The sequence below is a fragment of the Enhydra lutris genome, unplaced genomic scaffold (genome assembly GCF_002288905.1).
Source record: "Enhydra lutris kenyoni isolate GAN:26980312 unplaced genomic scaffold, ASM228890v2 scaffoldscaffold38, whole genome shotgun sequence".
NCBI classification, from domain to species: Eukaryota; Metazoa; Chordata; class Mammalia; order Carnivora; family Mustelidae; genus Enhydra; species Enhydra lutris.
This window is the reverse complement of record NW_019154122.1, coordinates 13,077,782-13,099,722: the sequence shown is the minus strand read 5'-3', so window position 1 is coordinate 13,099,722 and position 21,941 is coordinate 13,077,782. Positions and strand designations below refer to the sequence as shown.

The following is a 21,941-nucleotide window of genomic DNA, read 5'->3' as shown; positions in this document are numbered from 1 at the left end:
CTTCATCACCTTCTTTGGTGACTGTCACCTCAAAACTCTCTAAAGGGAGAAAAGACAAACCCATGTCAGTAATGCAGGAAAGAATAAAGATGGAACAATAAGGAAAAAAAGTCAAAGATGCACATATTTACATAGAAAAGCTTGACGTCATTCAACAGTGAGCCCAGGAGCCCCTCGCTGGAATGGCCACAGCGAGCCAGGTCCTCAGAAGCACAAATGTCTCTGACCCCAACACCACACACTGCGTGATGCTGAAATCACGCCGGCCTGGACGTGAAATCTGTAAAATTTCATGTCGCCCTCCGGTGCTGTCTGGACCATTTTTAACGACCACTCTCACGGTACGGTTAATAAGTAAGCCTATTTATTATTTTACAGTTTTCAGACTTTTCATTTTCACACTAAGTTCTTGTGGCCCGATTCTGGAAACACTTCACCCAGCACGGGATTTGGTGAAACAAACAAACAAACAAAAACAAACCTCTAGAGCAAAGGGTTTTAACACTTTGTTTTTGAGCTGCAGAAAGAACCACGTTTTCTAATCCGAAGGACCCACAAAAGCAACACATTTGCTTGAATATGAACCGAAACCAGATTTGGTCCTAACTGCTGTGACACCTCAATGACCAGGGCTTTTAGTGAAGACAATGTTCTCCGAAGTCAGCGGCTGCTTGCTAACCCCCTACCCAGGGCTACACAGAGGAGTGCCCGCACACAGCCGCTCAGGAGGTCGGGAGGTCGGGGTCCCACCGCCTCTTCGGGATGGAGCCGGCCTCAGTGGGACATCTCCTCTCCCCCAAAGGCAACATACCTGAATTCCCTTGCTTTCCAATGGTTTTACCAAATATTTGTTTATCCCTGAACAGTGTTTCATGTTGCGTGTGAGGTCTGAAAAATGGTATCACGTGGTATGCAATTTTTGTGACTTGCTTTGTTGTTGTTGTTTTAAAGTTTTTTTTTAATTAAGATTTTTTTTTTTATTTATTTATTTGACAGAGAGAGATCACAAGTAGGCAGAGAGGCAGGCAGAGAGAGAGGAGGAAGCAGGCTCCCTGTGGAGCAGAGAGCCCGATGTGGGGCTCGATCCCAGGACCCTGGGATCATGACCTGAGCTGAAGGCAGAGGCTTTAACCCACTGAGCCACCCAGGCGCCCCTTAAAGTTTTTTAATTCATTTTTTTCTTTTCATTTTAAGTAGGCTCCACACTGGGCAGGAGCCTCCTTAAAATGCAGGGCTCGTATCCACGACCCCGAGATCAAGACCTGAGCTGAGATCAAGACTTGGATGCCTAACTGACTGAGCCCCTCAGATGCCCCTACTTTATTTTTTAAAGTAGGCTCCATGTCCAGCATGGGGCTTGAACTCACAACCTCGTGATCGAGAGTGGCATGCTCTACTGACTGAGCCCGCCAGATGCCCCGTGACTTACTTTTTCACTCAACCTTGTGCATCTAAGAGTCATTCATCCCTGGTGGACACAGAAGACAGTTTATTTCTTTTCACTACTACATTCGTGAGAATCCAAGGAGTTAGAGCAGGTAAGGTGCTTAGAACACGGCCTGGAGTCTAGAAAGCACTCAACAGATGTTCGCTATTATTATAGGTATTTTCCACCAAGTGAGTGTGCCATCGTTCCTGGTTTCTGCTACTGAACAACGCTGTTCATGCTTTCTCCCGCACATTCACAGCCACTATAGGCCCCGTACTGCCCCAAACGAGCCACTAGCCCACATGAGCTGTTTAAAATGAAACTAAAATTCATATTAAAATTGAAAATCCTGGGGTTCCTGGTGGCTCAGTCGGTGACGCGTCTGCCTTCAGCTCTGGTCACAATCTCAGGGTCCTGGAATCGAGCCCTGCATCCAGCTCCCTGCTTAGCGGGGAGCCTGCTTCTCCTTCTGCCTCTGCCTCTCCCCCCCAACTCATGCTCTCTCTAATAAATAAATAAAACCTTTTAAAAAAATTGACTAATATTAAAAATCAGTTCCTCAAGTGCCCTGGCTGCCACACGCCAGGTGCTCAACGGCCACACATGACGCATAGCTACGGAGTGTGGGAGGCGGGCACAGGACGATTCCGTCACCACAGCAAGCTCCACTGGACAGAGCTGCTTGGAGTCCAGGCAGACAAACTACAGCCCGCATGCCAACCCCAGCCTCTGTGTTCTCCAACAGCCTGGAAGCTAAGAGTGGTTTTTACTTTTTAGAATATTTGTGGCACAAGCAAATTGTTTGAAATTCACAGTTCAGGGTCTGTAAGTAATGTTTTATTGGAATACAGACATGCTCATTTATTTATGTACGGTTTACGGCTGCTTTTCCACGCCAGTGGCAAACCTGGGTCACTGCTAGAGAGGCCCTGTGGGCCACAAAGTCTAAAACACTACCAGCCGCTTGCAGAAGTTTGCTGATCGCCAACAGATACACCTCTACGTAGAGAACTGCTGAGGGCCAGGTGTGGCACATTTCCCGAATGACCTCATTCACTCTGCTATGTTTGCACTTCTTTTAGGTGTATATTAATACTGCACAGTGCATTTTAAGGTAAGGCAAGTTGCTCACTTTTCCACTCGGAGTTTGCTCTTCTAAGGAGGCAACAGTGATCCAGACACACATTATCTGAGCTGGCATCCCTGAGAGTGACAGCGGGGGCCTTCCTGCAAAGGCTGCTGCACAGGTGAGTGCAGATTTCGGACCCTGCCGTGAGGTATCTGACGTAGGCAATGCTGCCCATACAGTGTGTTGCTGAATAAAAGGATAAAGAGGCTCATTCAGGCAACGTCCTTGAAACCATGAGATTATCACAAGGAGTGGAACTGTTTGCCAAAAGATGTACACTCCCTCTCTCCTCTGAGATACCAGGCTGGGAGGTGGGAGGAGGGGAACATAGAGTGTGTAGGAAGGCAATGGGGTGTTTCAATTTTATATTTCAGTGTTCAGGGAGGTTTCGTTGATAATGTCTGAGTAAAAACCAGAGGGAATGACGGGAACAAGCCACATGATTATCGAGGGATGAATTTCAGAGCGGGAACAGCAAGTACAACAAGTGCAAAGGCCCTGGGAAAGGCCAGGGCCTGGCCTGGCTTAGGAACAAGGAAGCCGATGCTGCTGCAGAGGCTGGGCAAAGGAGGCCAGCAGAGGGGGTCCAACAAAGACATGGAGCCTGAAGCTACAGAGGCTGCTGCAAGAACTGCACTTGTCCTCCGAGTGAGAAGGAAATGACTAGAACGTTTTACGCAGAGAAAAAAATATGGCTTCTATTTTGAAAGAATCCAACTGGCTGATGTGTTGGAAATAAGTCTACAAGCAGGCAAGGATGGTTACTGGAGTAACGCAGGCACGAGAAGCTGAAAGTCAGGATGGGGGGCGGTGTGGGTGGTGAGAAGTGGTCGGATTCGGGCTGTGCTCTGAAGGTATGGACAAGGCCGTGGGATTATGATTGCGAAACCCAAGCATGACTAAGTTCCCTGCAGCCGACATGGCAGACAGCGCGGACGGAAGGTCTGGATCGGGGAATGGGAACGCGAACTACAGCTCTGAACATGTGCCTGTATTCCAGTGGGTCACGGAATAGCCTCTCAAATGGTGTGATCACCAAATAAAAGAACATAAATTATTCTGAAACACCTGTATTCCCAGGCTGCTCTCTAAGAGACTGGATGATCTATAATGAGAACAGCAAAAGTGTGTACTTTTGTCTTTCCTACGTATCCCCGCCTGTTTTCAGTGTTTAAGAGGGCTCCTTGAATCGTGGGCTGCTCCAAGAGGATCTGGCGCCTCAAATCCACGCACTTATTAAATTGCCAGCAGGCTGGGTCCTCTCCCCTAGAACGACTTGAGACACCGTCTGGCGGGGGGGCTTGCTGTGGCAGGAGCAGCGCCGGCCTCACACTCGGGCAGACCTGGGTCTTCCGTACCAGCTGCGTGACCCTCCGCGCCACTAAGCCCACTGAGCCACCATCTGCAGACCTGGCAGCAGACCATCTCTTCCCTCCAGCCACAGCCCCCAATTGTGTGCGTGTGTGTGTGTGTGTGTGTGTGTGTGAGAGAGAGAGAGAGAGAGAGAGAGAGAGAGACAGAGACAGAGAGCACACAAGCAGAGGCAGTGGCAGGCAGAGGGAGAGGGAAAAGCAGGCTCCCCACTGAGCAGAGAGCCTGATACGGGACTCGATCCCAGGACCCGGGGATCATGACCTGAGCTGAAGGCAGAAGCTTAACCGACTGAGCCGCCCAGGCGCCCCCACGACCCCAATTTTAATGAGGAAGACGGGCCTGAGTGGAGGAAGGCGAGGGGCAAGTAAACAAAATACTGCGGTATCTCTGATGGCATCTGAAAAGAGTTCATCAAAGGCAGTTTCAGGAAGAAACATTTAAGGGAGCTTCAGGACAGGCCGGACTTGGTAGCCGGCTGGACAGACAGACAGGAGTCTGGGGCAACCCCCAGGGTGTGGCTGCTGGTACCGGTTAGGGAACCAGGGCACAGAGGAAGGTGAGGCACTCTGGGGTCTGTTTCACTTTCTCCCCCCAAATGCCGGCCGGTTTGTCTGCTGGAGTTATCTTCAAGCCACTTCCATCCATAGGTTAGTGACCCCTAACAGACAGACTTCCCTTAACATTGCTGCGGGAACAATATACAGCCAACAAAGTGAACGATTCCTTTGGAATTTTCACAGTGAGGATCCTACTGCCTCTCCAACTACACTCCATTTATGATCCTCCTTCCCCCAGACGGGACCAGTTTGTTACTTTCTGTCCCCATTCTCCCAGGAGCCGATTTTTTATTTTTACATTTATTTATTTATTTTATTTAAGATTTTATTTATTTGACAGAGAGAGACACAGCGAGAGAGCGAACACAAGCAGGGCGAGTGGGAGAGGGAGAAGCAGGCTTCCCGCTGAGCAGAGAGCCCAACACGGGGCTTGATCCTAGGAGCCCGGGACCACCTCCCAAAGCCAAAGGCAGATGGCCAACAACTGAGCCGCCCAGGTGTCCCAGGAGCTGATACTTTAAGCTTCTAAGCTGTCTCGATCCATTCTTCTGTGCTATTTCCTCCATCCTGGTACCCACAGCTCTCTCACACGCGACGCTTACGTGTGTATTACACGCATCCCATGGGTCACATCGCAGTGACCACGTGGGCATCTCTGTCCCTCTATTCCCAGCCTGCTCCCCTGGACTCAGCCTTCTCTCAGCCTTTGCAAGAAGGACGTCTCAGAATCACCTCCCCCATTCTACTTTCTGCCCTGCCCCTTCCCAGCCAATTCAGAACACCTACTACTGCTCTGCTAGGTGAGTCTACCGAAGCCCCGCTCCCAGCATGTGTGAAAGGGCCCACCAGCTTTCCCAGAGGACCTCTCCAGCCTATGCTGACCTCGAACGCCCCAGCCCTTGCCCCGCTCTCTCTCCTCTCATTCCCTGAGAGCATCTAAAATAATCAAAAGAACTTTACTGAAGCTTTTTTTTTAAAGCAAAACATAAAAATGTGACAATGGTTACACCCAACAAAGTACAGACTTGACTTCTCGACGTCTAGGGTTCTCAGCTGACCCCTTCCTCATCCATCCCTTGGAGAAAGCTCAGCTTCAGGCTGGCCCTGCCTTCTCTCTGTGTCTTCTTCCTAATCAGAATATGGTCTCACACTACACTACTCTCCCCTAAATGGGAGGGGTGCCTCTCATGCCTACTGTCTCCCAGCTCCCAGGCAGTCCTGCCCTTACATGCACTCCTTACAGTCACTAGGACAGTTAGGGTTCTGTGGGCACAAAGGAAACCCACTCCAGCTAACTCAGGCAAAAAGGCACTTCGGCGAAAAGCCATCAGCAGCTCATGGAACGGACTTCAAAGCCAGAGAAAAGGACCTGGAAAGAGCCAGAAACCAAGGCAGGAATAGGGGCCGTAACACTCCCAGAGCAGAAACGACCTGGGTAGGTGGAACAGAACTGCAAACAGTATTAGCGTCTTTGTCCCTCTGCTCAATATTTGTACCCACAGAGGGAGCACCTGCTGGCCAGCCTGCGCAGGGCATGCAGCTGGCTGGGGAAGGCGTGGTGACGGACTGCAGATCCCCCAATCTGAACCCAGGAGGAAAGAGGTCAGGGGCTGTTAAGAAGGAAAAATAGACATTTGCTGAGCAGCAAGTGTCCACTACCATGTCCCTGCTAGTCCCACTCTTGTCCCTAACCCGCTTCTCTCTGCACAGCCTGGGGGCCCGTGCTCGCCAGCTCGGTGTCCAGGCTGACCCTTATTTTCAGTGACTTCGGACTCCTCCGCTGACTAATCCAGGCTGACTTCTGGGACAAGCTCACACGTGGCTCTAATCAGAGCAGTTCCCTGGTTTCCGTGCACGGGAGAGCAGCAGCCACCGCACACCCAAGCGTGACACCCTCCCAGCCCCTCACTGGTTATAGCCACGACCCCCCAATTTCCGTGTGCCAAGAACTGCCTGAGAAGCTGGTTAAAAACATGCTTTGTCGAGCTCTGTCCCCAGACATGCCAACGCCACAGCTCTGCGGTGGAACCCAGTAAATCTGCCTTTTTAACCAGTGTCACTAGAGAGCTCGGACACAGTGAGAACGGAATCGACGCTCGAGAGACTGGCTGGTCAGGGGTTTCCAAACCCTGCTGGCTGGATCCAGATTTCTTAGGCCCTCCTCCTGGACGTATAGACTGACAGCTGAGTCTATGACTGCACTCCACGTGCAGGCCCGGCTGACCCAGACATGGTATTAAAAACCACACGTGCAGAAACATCCCATCTACTCAGGATGGCAGCAGAAATCCTGTGCCCCCAAACTCACTTCTAACCCTCTGCCCCCGCACTGCGGGCTCACTCCACACGCCCGGCTAGCTGACTCCTCCTCTCCCTTCAGAAGCCCCTCCGGTTCCCACCCCGCTCGGCGGGTCCCCTACCTTCACCAGCTGCATCAGCTCTGCTCACCCTTAAAGCCCAGTCACCCCCGTACCTTCCTGAACCCGTCTTGCCTTTTTCGGACTCCAGCCCAGACTGTGCTGCTGTGCCCTCTTGGCCCTAAATTATGAACTCCGAGTAACCTTCACTTAACTCTTAGTCAACACTGGTTTTGCCTTTCTACCTAGATTATCGGCGCTTTGAGGACAGGGACAAACTTTTATGCTTTTTTTCCATTTTGCAGGAAACCTGGCATGGCTACCCAATATTTAGTGGTCACTACCTCAAACCTCTCCTGAAGGCAACTGCACTCAAAATGAATTCCCTCGGGGCGCCTGGGTGGCTCAGTGGGTTAAGCCTCTGCCTTCAGCTCAGGTCATGATCCCAGGGTTCTGGGATGGAGCCCCGCTGTTCAGGAGAGAGCCTGCTTCTCCCTTTCCCTCTGCCTACTGCTCTGCCTACTTGTGCTCTATCTCTATCAAATAAATAAATAAAATCTTAAAAAAAAAAAAAAAAAAAAAGAATTCCCTCTAGTCCGTAACTTAACACGGGGTTTCTGGCCTAACACCCAGATTCCAAAAACTGCTAACTCAATGGAGAACTACCTTATGTTAGGCTGAACCACATGAAATTTCCAGCATCCCATTTTTTCTGATATTTTAATATTTCAACATAGAACAATGGCGATTTCATGGGGCTTAACCAAATCTATCCAACTCATTGTGGCAAACACGTCTGCCCAGTTGTGTCTGCTAAAAAACAGCAGACTGGGGTGGTGACGTGTGGCAATTGGCCCCACTGGCTATCCTCAGGCCACATGAGTCACACAAATGACAGAATATGGAGGAAAGTATCACAGATTTGAGCTGGTCCTAAGTAAGTATCGAAATAAAGTTCCCATTCTTGCCCTGAAATGTCTTTTGGATTCTCTTTTTTTTTTTTTTAATATTTTATTTATTTGACACAGAGAGAGAGAGAGAGAGAGATCACAAGTAGGCAGAGAGGCAGGCAGAGAAAGAGGGGGAAGCAGGCTCCCTGCTGAGCAGAGAGCCCAATGCGGGGCTCGATCCCAGGGCCCTGGGACCATGACCTGAGCCGAAGGCAGAGGCTTAACCCACTGAGCCACCCAGGCGCCCCTGGATTCTCTTCTTATCGTAACTGTTTAACATCTTATAAATGACCTGAACTCCATCTGGGAAGGCAGGAAGTGAGTGCTGGGCTGGAACCCTGTAAAGGGAAGAGCCTGCAAATAAGGGGCCGGGGGGCTGGGTGGGGGGGGCTCGGCCTTCTCCTCCAGGCAGCGAGGAGAGGTGGCTGTCAGAAGAGCAGAACAAGGCCTGTGTGAGGGATGCGAGCTCCTAATTCCCCACGGAACATATAAAACGCAACATACTTTCATACCCACATCTACTCAGGCAATCAGATTACAGAAAATGTGTTGAGTAAGGAACTGACTCATTTTAATTTCCTAGAGTAGCTGACAAGTACCAAGAATTTAGGTTCTGGGCTCCCCTGAGGAAACAATCTGGGCTGGACCCTATGTGTTCAACACGAGCGTCTGACTGGAGCCCGTTGACAGCGCACTCGGGTGACCAAGCTTCCAACGCTCCATGCATTTATCTTGGGGCTTCGACTAGTGAACTCTGGCGGTTGCCCACACTCCTGGCCCGTGACAGGCTACAACCGTGAGCCGGGACGTTTCCGGTGTTTCAAAGATAACGTGAGGGAAGTGGACTCAGCAAACGCACGGATCCACTCCGGAGCCAGACTGCCTGGCTTGAAGGAGGCTCCACTGTTTCTGAGCTGGGTGACCTTGGGCAAAGCCTCTCGTTCCTTCCACGCATGTTTGGGGAGCATCGGCTACACCCACATGCTGGCCGGGGCGCTGGGGATTAGCGAGGAACAAGGCTGTCATGCTGCTGACGGACCCTATCTCATCTCCAGTCCCTCACGTGGAAGCCAGCAGCAGCGACAGTCCCCCACAGCCTGCTGAACCCACAGCCTCTGCCCCACGCTGGGCGAGCACCGGATGCTCCCACGGCCCCAGCCCCAGCCCCAGCACGGTGTAAACTAAACCCCATGTCATCACCAGAACCAATCTGAGATCAAAATAAGCCCCCAGATGGGGCCTCTGTCTTACCCAAAAAACTATTTAAGAAACTCAGTGAGAAAACGGAGCACTAGGAAGACTATTACAGAAAGACAGAAAACTATTTCTCACAGAAGGTTAAATAAAAAAATGTTTCTAGAATATTCTATCATTAATAACAGCAGCAGCAGACACTGTATAGAGCACTTACTATGTACCGGGCATTGTTTTGAGCTCCTCATATTTATAAATAAGCGAATGATCCCCAAACCCTCAAGGTATGTGTCGTCACTCTCCTTGTTTTACAACATATGAAAGTGGGACCGGAGATGCTTAGTCATCTGCCCAAGGTCATCCAGCCAGTAGTTGGCCGAGGCAGGACTCAAGGCCAGGTTGGGGTGGGTGTTCCTGACGCACCTGCCAGCTATGGCCTCAGCGGGGGCAGTGTTCTGTGCAGCGGCTGGATGGGTGCTGTGGCAACAGAGGAGGGGAGGAGGCCTGGCAGCTGCTCCCCTCGAGGGACGCTCTAGTAAGAGCGTTTGCACAGCGTCTCCACTCCTAGGCGTACACCCAAGCACACCGCAGACCTCCGTCCATGCAGACTTGAATGCTAACGTTCCCTTCAGTGGGATTCCGTCACCACAAGGTGGAAACCGTGCTAATGCGTGTCAGCTGAGGAGCGGATACATGGGGAATGAGGTATGTCCTTGCGATGGAATGTTATTTGGCAATAAAAAGGGAGGACGGACGCGTGCGACTACTGAAGCATGGGTGAAGTTTAAACCACCACGGGAAGTGAAAGACGCGCGTCACAACAAATCCAGAATAAATCCATAGACACGAACTACATCAGTGGCCGCCAAAGGGCAGGGGAACAGGGAGTGGCTGCTTGTGGCTGGGGGCACTTCTCTGAGGGCAATGAAAATGTTCTGGAATCAGACAGTGGTTGACAATCCTGTGAATATACTCAAACTCGGTGAACCGTACACTTTCATGCTGTGTGGATTTTATGCCGTGTGGATTGTATTTTTTAAAAAGAATATAAGAATAACGCGTCCTCCGTGAAAACCTCCAGAAGGAAAGGGCGGATTCGCCTGTCTCCTGTGGCGAATACAATGACGTTAGCACCATGACTGGGCTCTCAACTCCTTCTCTTATTAGTTTCTCAAATCTCACTATGTTAACTTTCGCACATCAATAAAAAAACAGCTGGAAAAATAAATAAAAAAATAAAAAACAGCTGGGAACCCCTAAAAACACACAACTTTAAAATAAATATTACTTCATTCATGACAATACATTAGGTTTTGATAAATGCTGCAATAACATTCAATCCAATGAGAAAGAAAAAATACGATGACATTTTATTAATATGATATTTTCCTTCAAAGTGCATTTCACTTCCGGCTTCCATTCAGCTTCCTGCCATGCCCACCATGGCTTCATCTCGGCAAAGAGCCGCCCTGCCTCTGACACGTGCTGACAGATGAGGTCACTGCTCTGGGTTCCAGCTTCCCCTCCCTGAAACGGGGAGGGCAAAAAGCACTTGCGTTTGCTCTTGTTTTGTTTGTGGACAAAGACGTAGGCAAAAGCACAAGATAAGTGCTGCCTCGAAGCCCAGAACTCACCGTTCAGTCTGAGTATTGATACGGATAAGAAGGAACCGACACCTAAAACGGGGGAAAGTCATGGTGGGGACGCTGGTCATCAGGAAGCTGGGGTCCAGGACCACAAAATGACTAAAAGCACACGACAGAAGAGAAAGCTCAGCTACACTGAATTTAATATTCTAATTTTTATGTTGACATGAAACAAACATGCTTCCTTTTTTCGGGCTTTTCACTTGAGAACACCATGTCTGGACTTCAAGGTGTTGGCGTATCCCCCAGGCCTGCCCAGTGCTGGGGGTGAGCGTTCCAGGGTGAACACGGTTTGAACTTCTTCATGTTAAGAGGGTGTCTGAAATTCAGAACCAGGCAGATCCAACTACTCCGACCTAAAACATGAGGGGAAATTTTGAAGTGTGTCCATATTCAAGTGGGGGTCAAAGGAGCCCAACCACAAGAACTGTGAGTGAGGCAGTGACAAGTGGGACCGAACCAAAGTTCTTTCGGAAAGGGCTATATTCGAGACTGCGATTCCGACTCTGGAGGAACTAAGGTGGCTGGGAGTGGAAGGACTCACATGTGAAATTCCTTACATAAAAATGTACTGACTTTAAGACGAAAGAAACAAACAAAGCGGGGATGGCAGGAAGCGGGCTTACCTCACGAGACTGGAGGGTTACACACAAATGTGTGTTTGTAAAGCACTCAGAACAGTGCTGGGAACGTCGCAAACGTTACACACGTTCCTTATTATTAGCGGAGCAGGAGGCGGCTCTAGACATAACAGGTCTGCAGCAGATACTCCAGAGACCTGAGCGAGGGAGCCTGGAACCCTGACTGCAGTCAGCTCTTAAAATGCACAAAATGTGTAAGTCCACTCAAAAACTCAAGCGAGATGACCCGATAAGGTTACTTAGACAACACTAAATGTCCCACTCCCGAGGAGAACTGAACACAATAACCATTACGGTACCCATGGGAGGTCGGTGTATAAATATATACATGACACCCACCCCCCAAAACCTACGTAGTTACAGAGAAAACCAATGCGCAATGTTGAAACAGTTTTAAATCTGGGGGAAAAAAATGAAACAAACCACCCCAGCTGGCAGACAAACACTGTGTGTGTTCACAGCACAGAGCGCTTCCTCTCCAGGCCATCTCATTGGGTTTCTCTGTAAAAACCAATAAACAGGTAAAACTGATTGGTCTGTCTCCACCACTGACTCGAGTAGTGCAAACCGGTGCTTGGGTTATGTTCCTGAGATGGGATGTGGCACTCGAACAGAGTGTGAGGAACACGTTCATTGTAAAAACCGCTCTTCAGAAATGACCACACATTCACTTCCCTCAATTTACCACAGTAACATTAATGTATGATAGACTTATATGAGCTCGCTGAATCGTCCTTATCTGTCCCTAGGCAAAGAGAGCTCCTTCTTTAATATGAGAAACTGTGTTCGGGAAAAATATCCTACAAAAACTAGTCTTCAAAGAAATTACTGTCACAATGTCAGTTTTGACTCTGAGGCCAAGGCAGGGTAAAGCAGCACTTCCCCCTCACCTCAGCTAAGGGAGCTACTGCGGTCACTATGCAGAAGCAGGCACAGTTCTGATCTGGAAAGTGCTTTTAAATGTTATAAAGAAGAAAACCTCCAAAGCAATCCCAGAGATTCGTCTCTTATAAATACTCAGGTTACAATCTTGCGAAGCAACTCACGTCAAAAATTTATTAAGAGTAAAAACCTAAGCCAAAAGGATTCCTCTACAAACACAGCTCTGTTTTTCAGCTCAGTCTTTCCCAGTACCTGACGTCTGGGTGACGCAAGGACACCCTCGAGCCACTCACAAGCCAGCAGCACCAGGGAACAGGTCAGAAAGGCAGATCCAGAGGTCCCCCCCCGCCCCGCCAACTCCCCTTCCCAGATCTGCACTGTGACACGAGCCTCAGGGGCTCTGTGCGCACGCCAGTTTGAGATACCCTGGTCTACGTGTTCTCTATCTGGTCACACCAAGGAACACGATGATGAGATAAATATTTTGCTTTTCAGCAAGGACAGGCTTTTTTTCAGCTACTCCAACTATTAAAATCCAAAGAAAAAAGTGTCGTACACAGAAGCCACAAACCCCTCTCAGCTATCAGATGTTTTCAGAAAAGCTCAGATAAAATCTGAACGGGACACGTGAGATGCTTTGCACGCAGTCCGTATTTGTCAACCGTGAGACGAAAGCCCCACTCGTACCTGCGAATCGCAGAGGTGCGTCTTTATCGAGGGCAATCAGCGGAGGGTCGAGGAGCACCGCGTTATCGTTTTCTGTGATTATGCCATGATAGGTGGGCTCGAGCCACGGTTTGTGCTTGTTAGCTGTGTATTAAAAAGAGAAAAAGAAGAAACGGAAAAGACCAGGTCAGAATCATTACTTTAAACTCCATTGCTTTCAAAGACACACATCTGTTACTAAAATAATAAAAGACTTAGGAGTCTGGAAGGCAACACTTGTTTTTTGTTTTTTTTATATTTTATTTATTTGAGAGAGAGTGAGAGAGAGCACACGAGCAGGGGGCATGGGCAGAGGGAGATGGAGAAGCAGACTCCCAGCTGAGCAGGGAGCCCGACATGGGGCTCAATTCTAGGACTCTGAGATCATGACCTGAGCTGAAGGCAGACGTTTAACCAACTGAGCCACCCAGACACTTGTATGAAGACCCTAATGGGATGAAATTCTGAATTCCAGAGTAAGTAATGTAGAAACCGAATCTATGAAGTAATGAGAATTAAGAAATAAACTACTCTAGAAATTAAAAGACTGATGGCTATAGACAAACTATCTGTTTTTAACCGGCACAGGAAAGTTACAAAGAAAAATATACTATCACTTCTTTAGAGCAACAATAATATATTACCTAATTTTAAAACGAGCATTACAAATAAAAATGTAAAAGAAAATTTATGAATATAAAATTACATATATAGAATATAAATATAACTAAACACAAGATTTCTGAAAAACTTGCCTGTAAACAGTGTTTACAAATAACCCACTTTGAGGGTCAGGTGGCGTCAAGGTCAGATTCCAGCTCCCTTCTATTACTGGCTGTGTGACCTTGAGCACAGAAGTGTCCCCTTCATCTCAGTCTCATCTGTACACCAGGGACACGCGCACAACCCGCAAGGCTGGGGCAGATTCCTGGAGGAGCGACCTGTGTCCTTGCTGGCTGGGCACCGGCACTGATGCTTTGTTCCTAAGGTAAGAACTGCCACGCTGTCCTCCGCTCCCCCGAAGAAATCTGTTTCTTTCCTCTCCGTTTTGCCTGGGGCTCGGCTCCCAGGGGGCCTGGGAGAGACCTTCTCCCGCTCAGAGCCAGGGCCCTCTGAGTCTCTGTTTCCCCCAGCACGGTCTGGGCAGCCCAAACCCTTCCCTTTCTTTTTGCCTTCACCTAAGGAGGCTCACGTTATAACCTCAGCGTGTGTATGCACCAAGGAGCGCCCCAGTTGAAACCGTCTAAACAGAAGGAATGGTAGGAAGCTTTATTTCCTATTTGTGGAATAAATTCCTTGGTTCTTTCCCGCGAGTCCACCTTCAGAAGGAGCTAAAATGAAGATTCATTATGGAGCCATGATGGGATCCTACGTGTCTGCGGTCGTGGGACGACCACCACGGGACAACGGGAGACTGGGCTTCGCCTGCATTTACCCCGACGAGGCGCACGGGGGGCGGAGCCCGTGTGCCATCCGACACGCGCGTGGAAGCACCTACCATCCTGCTAACTGACAGCGCGTTACCAGACACTTACGCACCCCTTTTCTAAACCAAGAGCAAATCCCGTAGTCTTCACTTTCAAACCCAGACCATGGGAGTTGTTGGTTCACGGGTACAGAGTTTGGGTTTTGCAACTTGAAAACCATTCCGGGATGGGCTGCACGGCTTCGCGAATGCATGTGCTTGGCGCAGCGTGCACGTGCAATGGGAGGTTTTACAGGTGTGTCACCGCAATTAAAGAAGAAAGTCCACACACACAATCAATCCAGACCGAGCCACTTCTCATTGTCTGTGCTGCTCACCTGGACTGTTTACAAAATCTAACCAACCTCATCCGTGCCCCCCCGCATGGGACCCTCACACGGCACCCAGAAGGACGCTGCTCCATCTGTGCTCTCGAGCCCACGGACACCGTCTTACCGAGGATCCCATGTGGCTTTTGTTCATGGAGGATCTATTACCTGGCGACCTAATCAGCATTTACTGCGCTGGGGATCAAAATCAGGAAATACTGTACTATGTATCAATTCATTTTTAAAAACAATAAACCCATTACATGTTAATATAAATAAATTTTTGTAGAAGTAACTGTACTTTTTAAAAACAGAGTTTACAAAGAAGAGCGGCGATGCATTACATGTTTGCAGATCTTTCTACAGTCAGCTGAGTCCTCGCTTCTCCCAGCTAGCCCGCTGCACGGTCGCAGGTCTTGCAGCCTCTAGAGAGCTCCAGCAGGCACGCAAGAGAGGAGGAGGACAAGGCAAGTAACGTCTTACCGTTATTAAAATAGCTCTGACCTCTTCAGACCTGACAGGGTCTCAGGGGACCCATCACCTCAGGTCTCTGTTGGAACCTTCCCTCCTTCAACTACAGCACCTGCTGCTCTGGTCCCCACTTCCTTTTTTCCTTTTCTTCTGCTACTCCTTGCCACACTGTCAGGGAAAGGGCAGTGGTGCCAGTCTGGGGCCTCAGGGCAGGTTACCCAGCTTCCTCCGTGGGCCTCAGTTTCCCCATCCATAAACTGAGGACAGCAGTAGTACCCATCTGATGGGCTGGTTTGGTGAAATGCTCAGGATAGAGTCTGACGCTTAGTAAATGGCATTAGGTGTTGCTAGGACTTCTCTTCCTCCACTCATATGGGAACAAAAACACAGATTCCACGAGAGGGAGACCTCTTGTTCGTTAATTCCCAGCACCTAGCACTGTGTCGTTACTCAGGATTACTGGGTAGATGGATGAGTATATAAGGCACCTCATGTCCAGTACAATTAAGTCAGTGTTCTGGTTTGTAAATTCTCTCATAGGAAGATAATTTTGGTACTGAGAACCAAAAAACAGGTATGATTTTTTTTTTTTTGGAAGATTTTACTCATTTACTTGATAGAGATACAGTGAGAGAGAGAACACAAGCAGGGGGAGTGGGAGAGGGAGAAGCGGGCTTCCTGCTGGGCAGGGGGCCCGATGCGGGGCTCAATCCCAGGACCCTAGGATCATGACCCGAGCCGAAGGCAGACGCTTAACGTCTGAGCCACCCAGGCACTCCTGATTTGGTGTTTTTAGTATTGGGGAGGTGCTTTTTGCTTTTTTGTTTCTGGCAGGTGGATGTTTGTTCCAAGTAAAGGAGACTAGAGAATCTGGAGGCACAGAATACATGAAAATATTGTGGGAATCTGCCTGGAAAGGGAAGCTGTGATTAGATTATAAGGAGGTGTGCTGTGAAACCAAACCCCAATTATAAAGACCAAAAATTTGAAGGGCCTTTGGAAAATATATCCTTCCTGCCCTGCGGCCAGGACAAGAAATTTGGTGAAAAAGAGGATCCAGATGTTAGGCTCCCCCTGCCCTTGTTCAGAAATACAACCCAGGACAGAGGCGAATCACTGGGGGAGTAACGTGCTGGGGCCCTCACAGTTTGCCGCAGCTGCTGCTCAGAGAAGGTCCCACTCAACACAGGAAACAAGCTCCCCGTGCAGTTGGGCTGAATGTTTCACCCAGTGGCCGAGACTCCCATCCTCCCCAGACAGCTCGTTACATGGAGCCAAGACAGAGCTGGAACGCGGCCCGCAGGTACAGACAATACTGAGAAACAGGCCACCTGAAGGGACATGGGGCAAAGCCCCCAGGTTTTTGTCACTAATCTCATTTTAAAACAGAAGATGTGAGTCCGACTTACTATTAACCGTGCACCATTAATGGCTCTATATGATTCTGATTTGTTTGCATATTTAAGGTTTTAGTAATAAAGCTATAAGCACAGCAAATAAAGCTGAAGGTCACTCCGGGGTACGAGTCCGTTAAGAGTCCTCACGCATGGGCGCCTGGGTGGCTCAGTGGGTTAAGCCTCTGCCTTCGGCTCGGGTCATGATCCCAGGGTCCTGGGATCGAGCCCCGCATCGGGCTCTCTGCTCGGTGGAGAGCCTGCTTCCTCCTCTATCTCTGCCTGCCTCTCTGCCTACTTGTGATCTCTGTCTGTCAAATAAATAAATAAAATATTAAAAAAAAAAAAAAAAAGAGTCCTCACGCGTAAGCCGAATGACTGTATTCAGCGCAGTAGGAGTGTGGAAATGCCAGGCCGAGCACACTGCAGGAAGTCTGTGATGGGAGAGAGCACAGTGTGTGCCCTTCTGCTGCCCTAATGGGAAAGCCCGTAGCGGGGCGCCCCGAGGCTCAGCCAGTGGAGCCTGCAACTCTCAATCGCAGGGTGGGGAGTTCGAGCCCCATGCTGGGTGTGGAGATTACTCAAAGATAAAATCTTTGGGAAAAAAAAAAGAAAAGAAAAAGAAAAGAAAGGAAGAAAAAAGAAAGGCCTGTAGCTGAAAACAGCTAATGCTTCAAGGCAAAAAGAATTGTATAGCTATATCCCCAGTATTCTAATTTTGTATTTCAGAATTTATAAATTGCTCCTTTCAGCCGGCAGTAGAATGAAGAGATTCGGCCAGTTCCAAGGACTGAACTTTTAAATATTTAATAAATGATATTTTAAATATTTCATCACATTCAATTGGCCTTATCAAGTATTTATAGAAACAAGTGAATGGTATTTCTGTAATCTTCCCCCCAAAAAATCACAAATAAAAGAACATGTCACCTACATTGAGAGTCTTCACCGGATTCATTTCACCACATCCTAGATCATTAAAAAGTCCACTTGGTTTTGAATGGCACAGTCTTAATTAAAATCATGGAACAGCAAGGCGAGTAATCAGACTTTCCATATACCTAAGTTCCATCTGGGTACACACCTATGATTTTAGGACACAGCTAGTCTTGCGGCTGTGGTAGATTTTATTTTATTTTATTAAAGATTTACTTATTTACTTGAGAGAGAATGTTAGTGGAGGGAGGGGCAGAGGGAGAGGGAGAAACCCAAGCAGACTCCCCAATGAGCACAGAGCCCATCACTGGGCTCCATCTCATGACCCTGAGATCACAACCTGAGCCAAAATCAAGAGCCGGGCGCTTAACCAACTGAGCCACCCATTAAAATCCTAATGATTTTAATCACTAGAAATTGCCACCAATTTGAAAACCAAGATGAGGGGCCCCTGGGTGGCTCAGTGGGTTGGGGCATCTGCCTTCGGCTTGGGTCATGATCCCAATGTCCTGCGATCGAGCCCCACTTCGGGCTCCCTGCTTGGTGGGGAACCTGCTTCTCCCACTCCCCCTGCTTGTGTTCTCTCTCTCTCTCTCTGTGTGTGTCAAGTAAATAAACAAATAAATGAAATCTTTTTTAAAAATAAAAATCAAGAGGAAAGGAACACAACAGTCCATCTCAGGGTTAACTTCAAATAGAATACTTAGGCCTCCTGAGTACATCCCAACCCCGTGGGCTGAGGAGTGGCTGGCCCCTCATCCAGGCCACACAAGTCACCCACCCTCACAGAGTGGCTCTGGAGCTGGGGTGCTGTGGCCTTGACATCAACCCGGCACCAAGCAGTTCCCCTCTGACTTCTTTCTTCTACTATAAAGAGACATCTGCTGTTTTCGAAAGAGAACTTGATGTATGCCCCTTCTCATTCCCAGAAACCCAGGTTCATCACACTGGGCCAAGAATGAAGTAATAAATAACAACAGATGAGTGTCTTACTAGACTGCCAGCATTTCACAGCAAATCCTACCCAGTGTGATGCTTTGTTAGCTTTTCATCTCGGGCTGGCAGAAGAATCTGCAATGAAGGAATGCTGCCGCTAGATGACGACAGGTACCTCTGATGGGCGTGGATGAAGAACTCCAGCCCTCTCCTCATGGAAGGAGCTGAAAGTAATCGCAGTCACCAGGCCCTCTGCTACAGACGATCTGCACAGAAACACGCCCTACACTACGTAAGTATAAAATCTCCAGCTGATTCTTTTTTACCTCAAAGAAATTTTAGAGTAAATAAAATATACAGCCCCAAAATCAAAATGTAAAAAGGCACACATTCTCACAGACTCTCTTCAGTACAGTCCCCAGTCATAAATTCTTATTTAAATCAGACCATCCCCGCTTAAGGTCAAAGGTCCTTTTGGCTTCATATCCCATGGACTTTGATTTCGTTCCAAGAGACCTTTCCTGAAGACCTACTATACATAAGCACACTGCAAGGTGCCGGGTTTTGGGGAATCAAATCACAATCTCTTCAGAGAACACAAACCTAGCAACAACCATCTACAACATTCCAAAACGGCGTGGCTGTAACTAAAGGGCTATACAGTGGTAAGAGAACTACAGAAGGGGACTCATCCAGGGTTGGGAACTTCATCAGTCAGCAGAGGACGACATGATCAAGGAGCCACCATCTCAAATGTGGCCAGGCCCTGGGCCAGAGGGAAAGGGTGGGCACCGTGGAGGGTCTTCTCATGGGAGCTACACCTTCCACCCAGAGGGGACACATGGCTTCCAATTCATTCAGCCAGAACTACCACATGGCCCCTCCCAAGCCTACCAGGACAGAGAGGTGCCATCCTACCACGTGTCTGGAAGAGGGGCTGGGAATCCCTGAGGGCAGCTCTAGGGTCCATCCAAGTGCAAGTGGAGATCTCCCTAGGACACCTGTGAAAGGATAACTGAGGTCTCCTGGGAGTGAGGAAGTATTTCAAAGGAATAAAAATGTGTATCGGCTCTAAAGGTGGTAAGGCATAGGCCACATTCCAGGACCAGCAAGACTGGGGAATCAGGGCTCTAAGAGTATAATGAGGGGCGGCTGGAGAGGCGCCGGACTTAGAACTTACGGTGAGCGTCCCCCTACACCAGTGAGCTCCCTTGATTCCTCAGACAGCAAGATGCTATTAGAAGTTTTAGACAGTGCAGTCTGGTGGAAAAGACAGGAACTTTGGGATTGGACAGAATGTAGTAAGGAAGCAAATTTTGTTTCTGATTTGCTCTGTAACGAGGTGTGGATTCTTCAAACACTCCCTGCCTATTTCTGCATCGTAAATCAGGAATGGGATCACCTTCCACAACCTTGTTTGGTGGATCATAAATAACATTAAGTGAAGAGCCCAGTCTGGGCCTGCCACACAGGTGCTCAGTAAGTACTTGTGGATAGATTAATTATAAGCCAGAGCTAGGTTTCAGAAGTAACGGCTAGGACAGAGCTAAGGAGACTTAGGAGGCATTCCCATGATGACCTCCCCATCATCTTCGTGCTGAGTACAGCCCAGGGCTACAGAAAATCCCTACAGTTTCGAACCCTCTCGGGGCCCCACTTTATCCCTTTTACTCAGGAAAGAAAGGTATTAAGTAGTATTATACACAGTAATACTGTGAAGTGAAAAACAAAGAGCAAACAAACAAACCAAAAAAAAGTGGCATTCTTTGAAAGAGGAAACTTTTTAATTAACTGGGGACACTGCATGAAATTTACAAATAGCAGCTCCCCCGTTCAGCTGCCTCGTAATGCTCTCATTAACACAGCATCACTTTCCTCTGACTTTGTAAAACACATTTTTTAAAAATTACTCGTAACTTTTTTCTAAAATGGAACACTTCCAAAGAACCTCTAGACAAAATATGTAATCATAGGCTTAAGGGTTTCATCACAATCCCAAATAAATATAATTCTCAGGTGCTGGGAAAATCTCTATCATGTAGCTCAGGGTCTCTCAAAAGTTCTGCACTGAGGGCTCTCCGTGCCGGAGCCGTCCCCGGGCTCTACAAGATGTTTGGCTGCAACGCCAGCCTCCACCCACTAGAGGCCAGCAGCAACCCCCCAACTGTGACAACCAAAAATGTCTCCAGACATTGCCAATGTGCCCAGGGGGCAAACGCCTTCCCCAGATCCCTCGAGAAGCACTGACATACCCAGTTCCTTAAGGAAAACCAAGGTCTTCCACATTAAAATCATTTGCAGGCTTCAAAATACCAATTTTATAATTTATGTGCACATTAATGTGAAGTTCATGTCTTTTTTTTTTTTAAGATTTTATTTATCTATTTATTTATTTAAGAGGGAGAAAGAGACAGGGAGAGGGAACACAAGCAGGGGAAGTAAGAGAGGGAGAAGGAGGCCTCCTGCCAAGCAGGGAGCCTGACGTGGGGCTCGATCCCAGGACCCCAGGATGACAACTTGAGCCCAGATGCCTAATGACTGAGCCATCCAGGTGTCCCTGAAATTCATTTTTAAAATAAGACATTTCTGTGTGAAATAAATCCTTAAATTAAGCCAATATCTAGTCTTCTGAGTAGTACAGTGGCAAGTTTCCTGTGTTTATTCCCTCTTCACGGGACAAGCACTCCACGTGTGGCACACGGCCACCAGGAGCACTCACGGTAAGCGCTGCCATCTCACAAAAGGTAGGAATGGTGACCTGCCAGGGAGGCCGGCTGGTCCCTCAAACCGGCCCTGGGGGAGTGTGGGCTCTGTCAGCCACGCTGGCAGGCTGGACAGCTCCCGTGGTTCCAGGTGGCCGGGAACATGGCCCACAGGGGGGTGCCATGAGATAAGACCAGAGAGGAAGCAGGAGCAGATTGGGGAGGAGCCTCGATGCACTTTCACAAGTTCAAATCTCACCGTGTAGGCAAAGTGGGGAGGCAGCGAAGGAGGAAGCGCGGGGAGCTTCCCAGTGCTGCGCCTGAGGGAAGCTCATAGGCCTCACGGTGGAAGTGACAGGAGGGGGGAGAGCGGAATCACTGAGCCAGTCAGAGGTGAGCCACAGGTGCCCCATGACAGTGCAGGGGCTGAAAGCTTAGGAGGGACAACAGGACTGGGGAGAATCCAGGGAGAGGGGCTGCTTTTTTCTTTCTTTTACTCATCCACCCAGCCACATACTCCACCCATCGTCTGTCCACTCCCCCATCCATTCATCCGTCCGTCCACCCATCCACCCAACCACCCATCCACCCGTTCGTCTACTCTTTACTGAGCCCCAGGTGGTCTCCTCTGTGCTGACAGACAATGGTGAATTAAACGGTCCCTGACCTTGTAGAGCTTATGTTATGGTTGATTAAAATATTCATTTAAAGCACATTCTGCAAAAGAATTCTTAGGGAGTGAAATCACACTTTTTATAAACCCAACTTCTCAAGGATTAAAGGGGGCCTTCTAATCATTCCTACAAATTCCAACAAGTTGTTTTAATTGTGGAGTCAAATACAA

At 48.7% G+C, this 21,941-nt stretch overlaps 1 protein-coding gene across 5 annotated transcripts in view; it reads right to left on the bottom strand.

Moving 5' to 3' along the window:
* The window catches only part of LOC111154642 (calsyntenin 1), a 78,568-nt gene that overhangs the window by 24,294 nt on the left and 32,333 nt on the right, over nt 1–21,941 (bottom strand). For 2 of the 5 annotated variants that reach the window (XM_022514399.1, XM_022514401.1), the window contains exons 2-3: nt 12,847–12,969; nt 10–39 (exon numbers count right to left, since the gene is read on the bottom strand). In XM_022514399.1, coding sequence (XP_022370107.1) covers nt 10–39; nt 12,847–12,969 — 153 coding nt within the window. Of the gene's footprint in view, nt 1–9; nt 40–12,846; nt 12,970–14,826; nt 14,846–21,941 lie in introns of those variants that run through there. The other 3 variants (XM_022514400.1, XM_022514402.1, XM_022514403.1) reach the window with 2 other exon arrangements.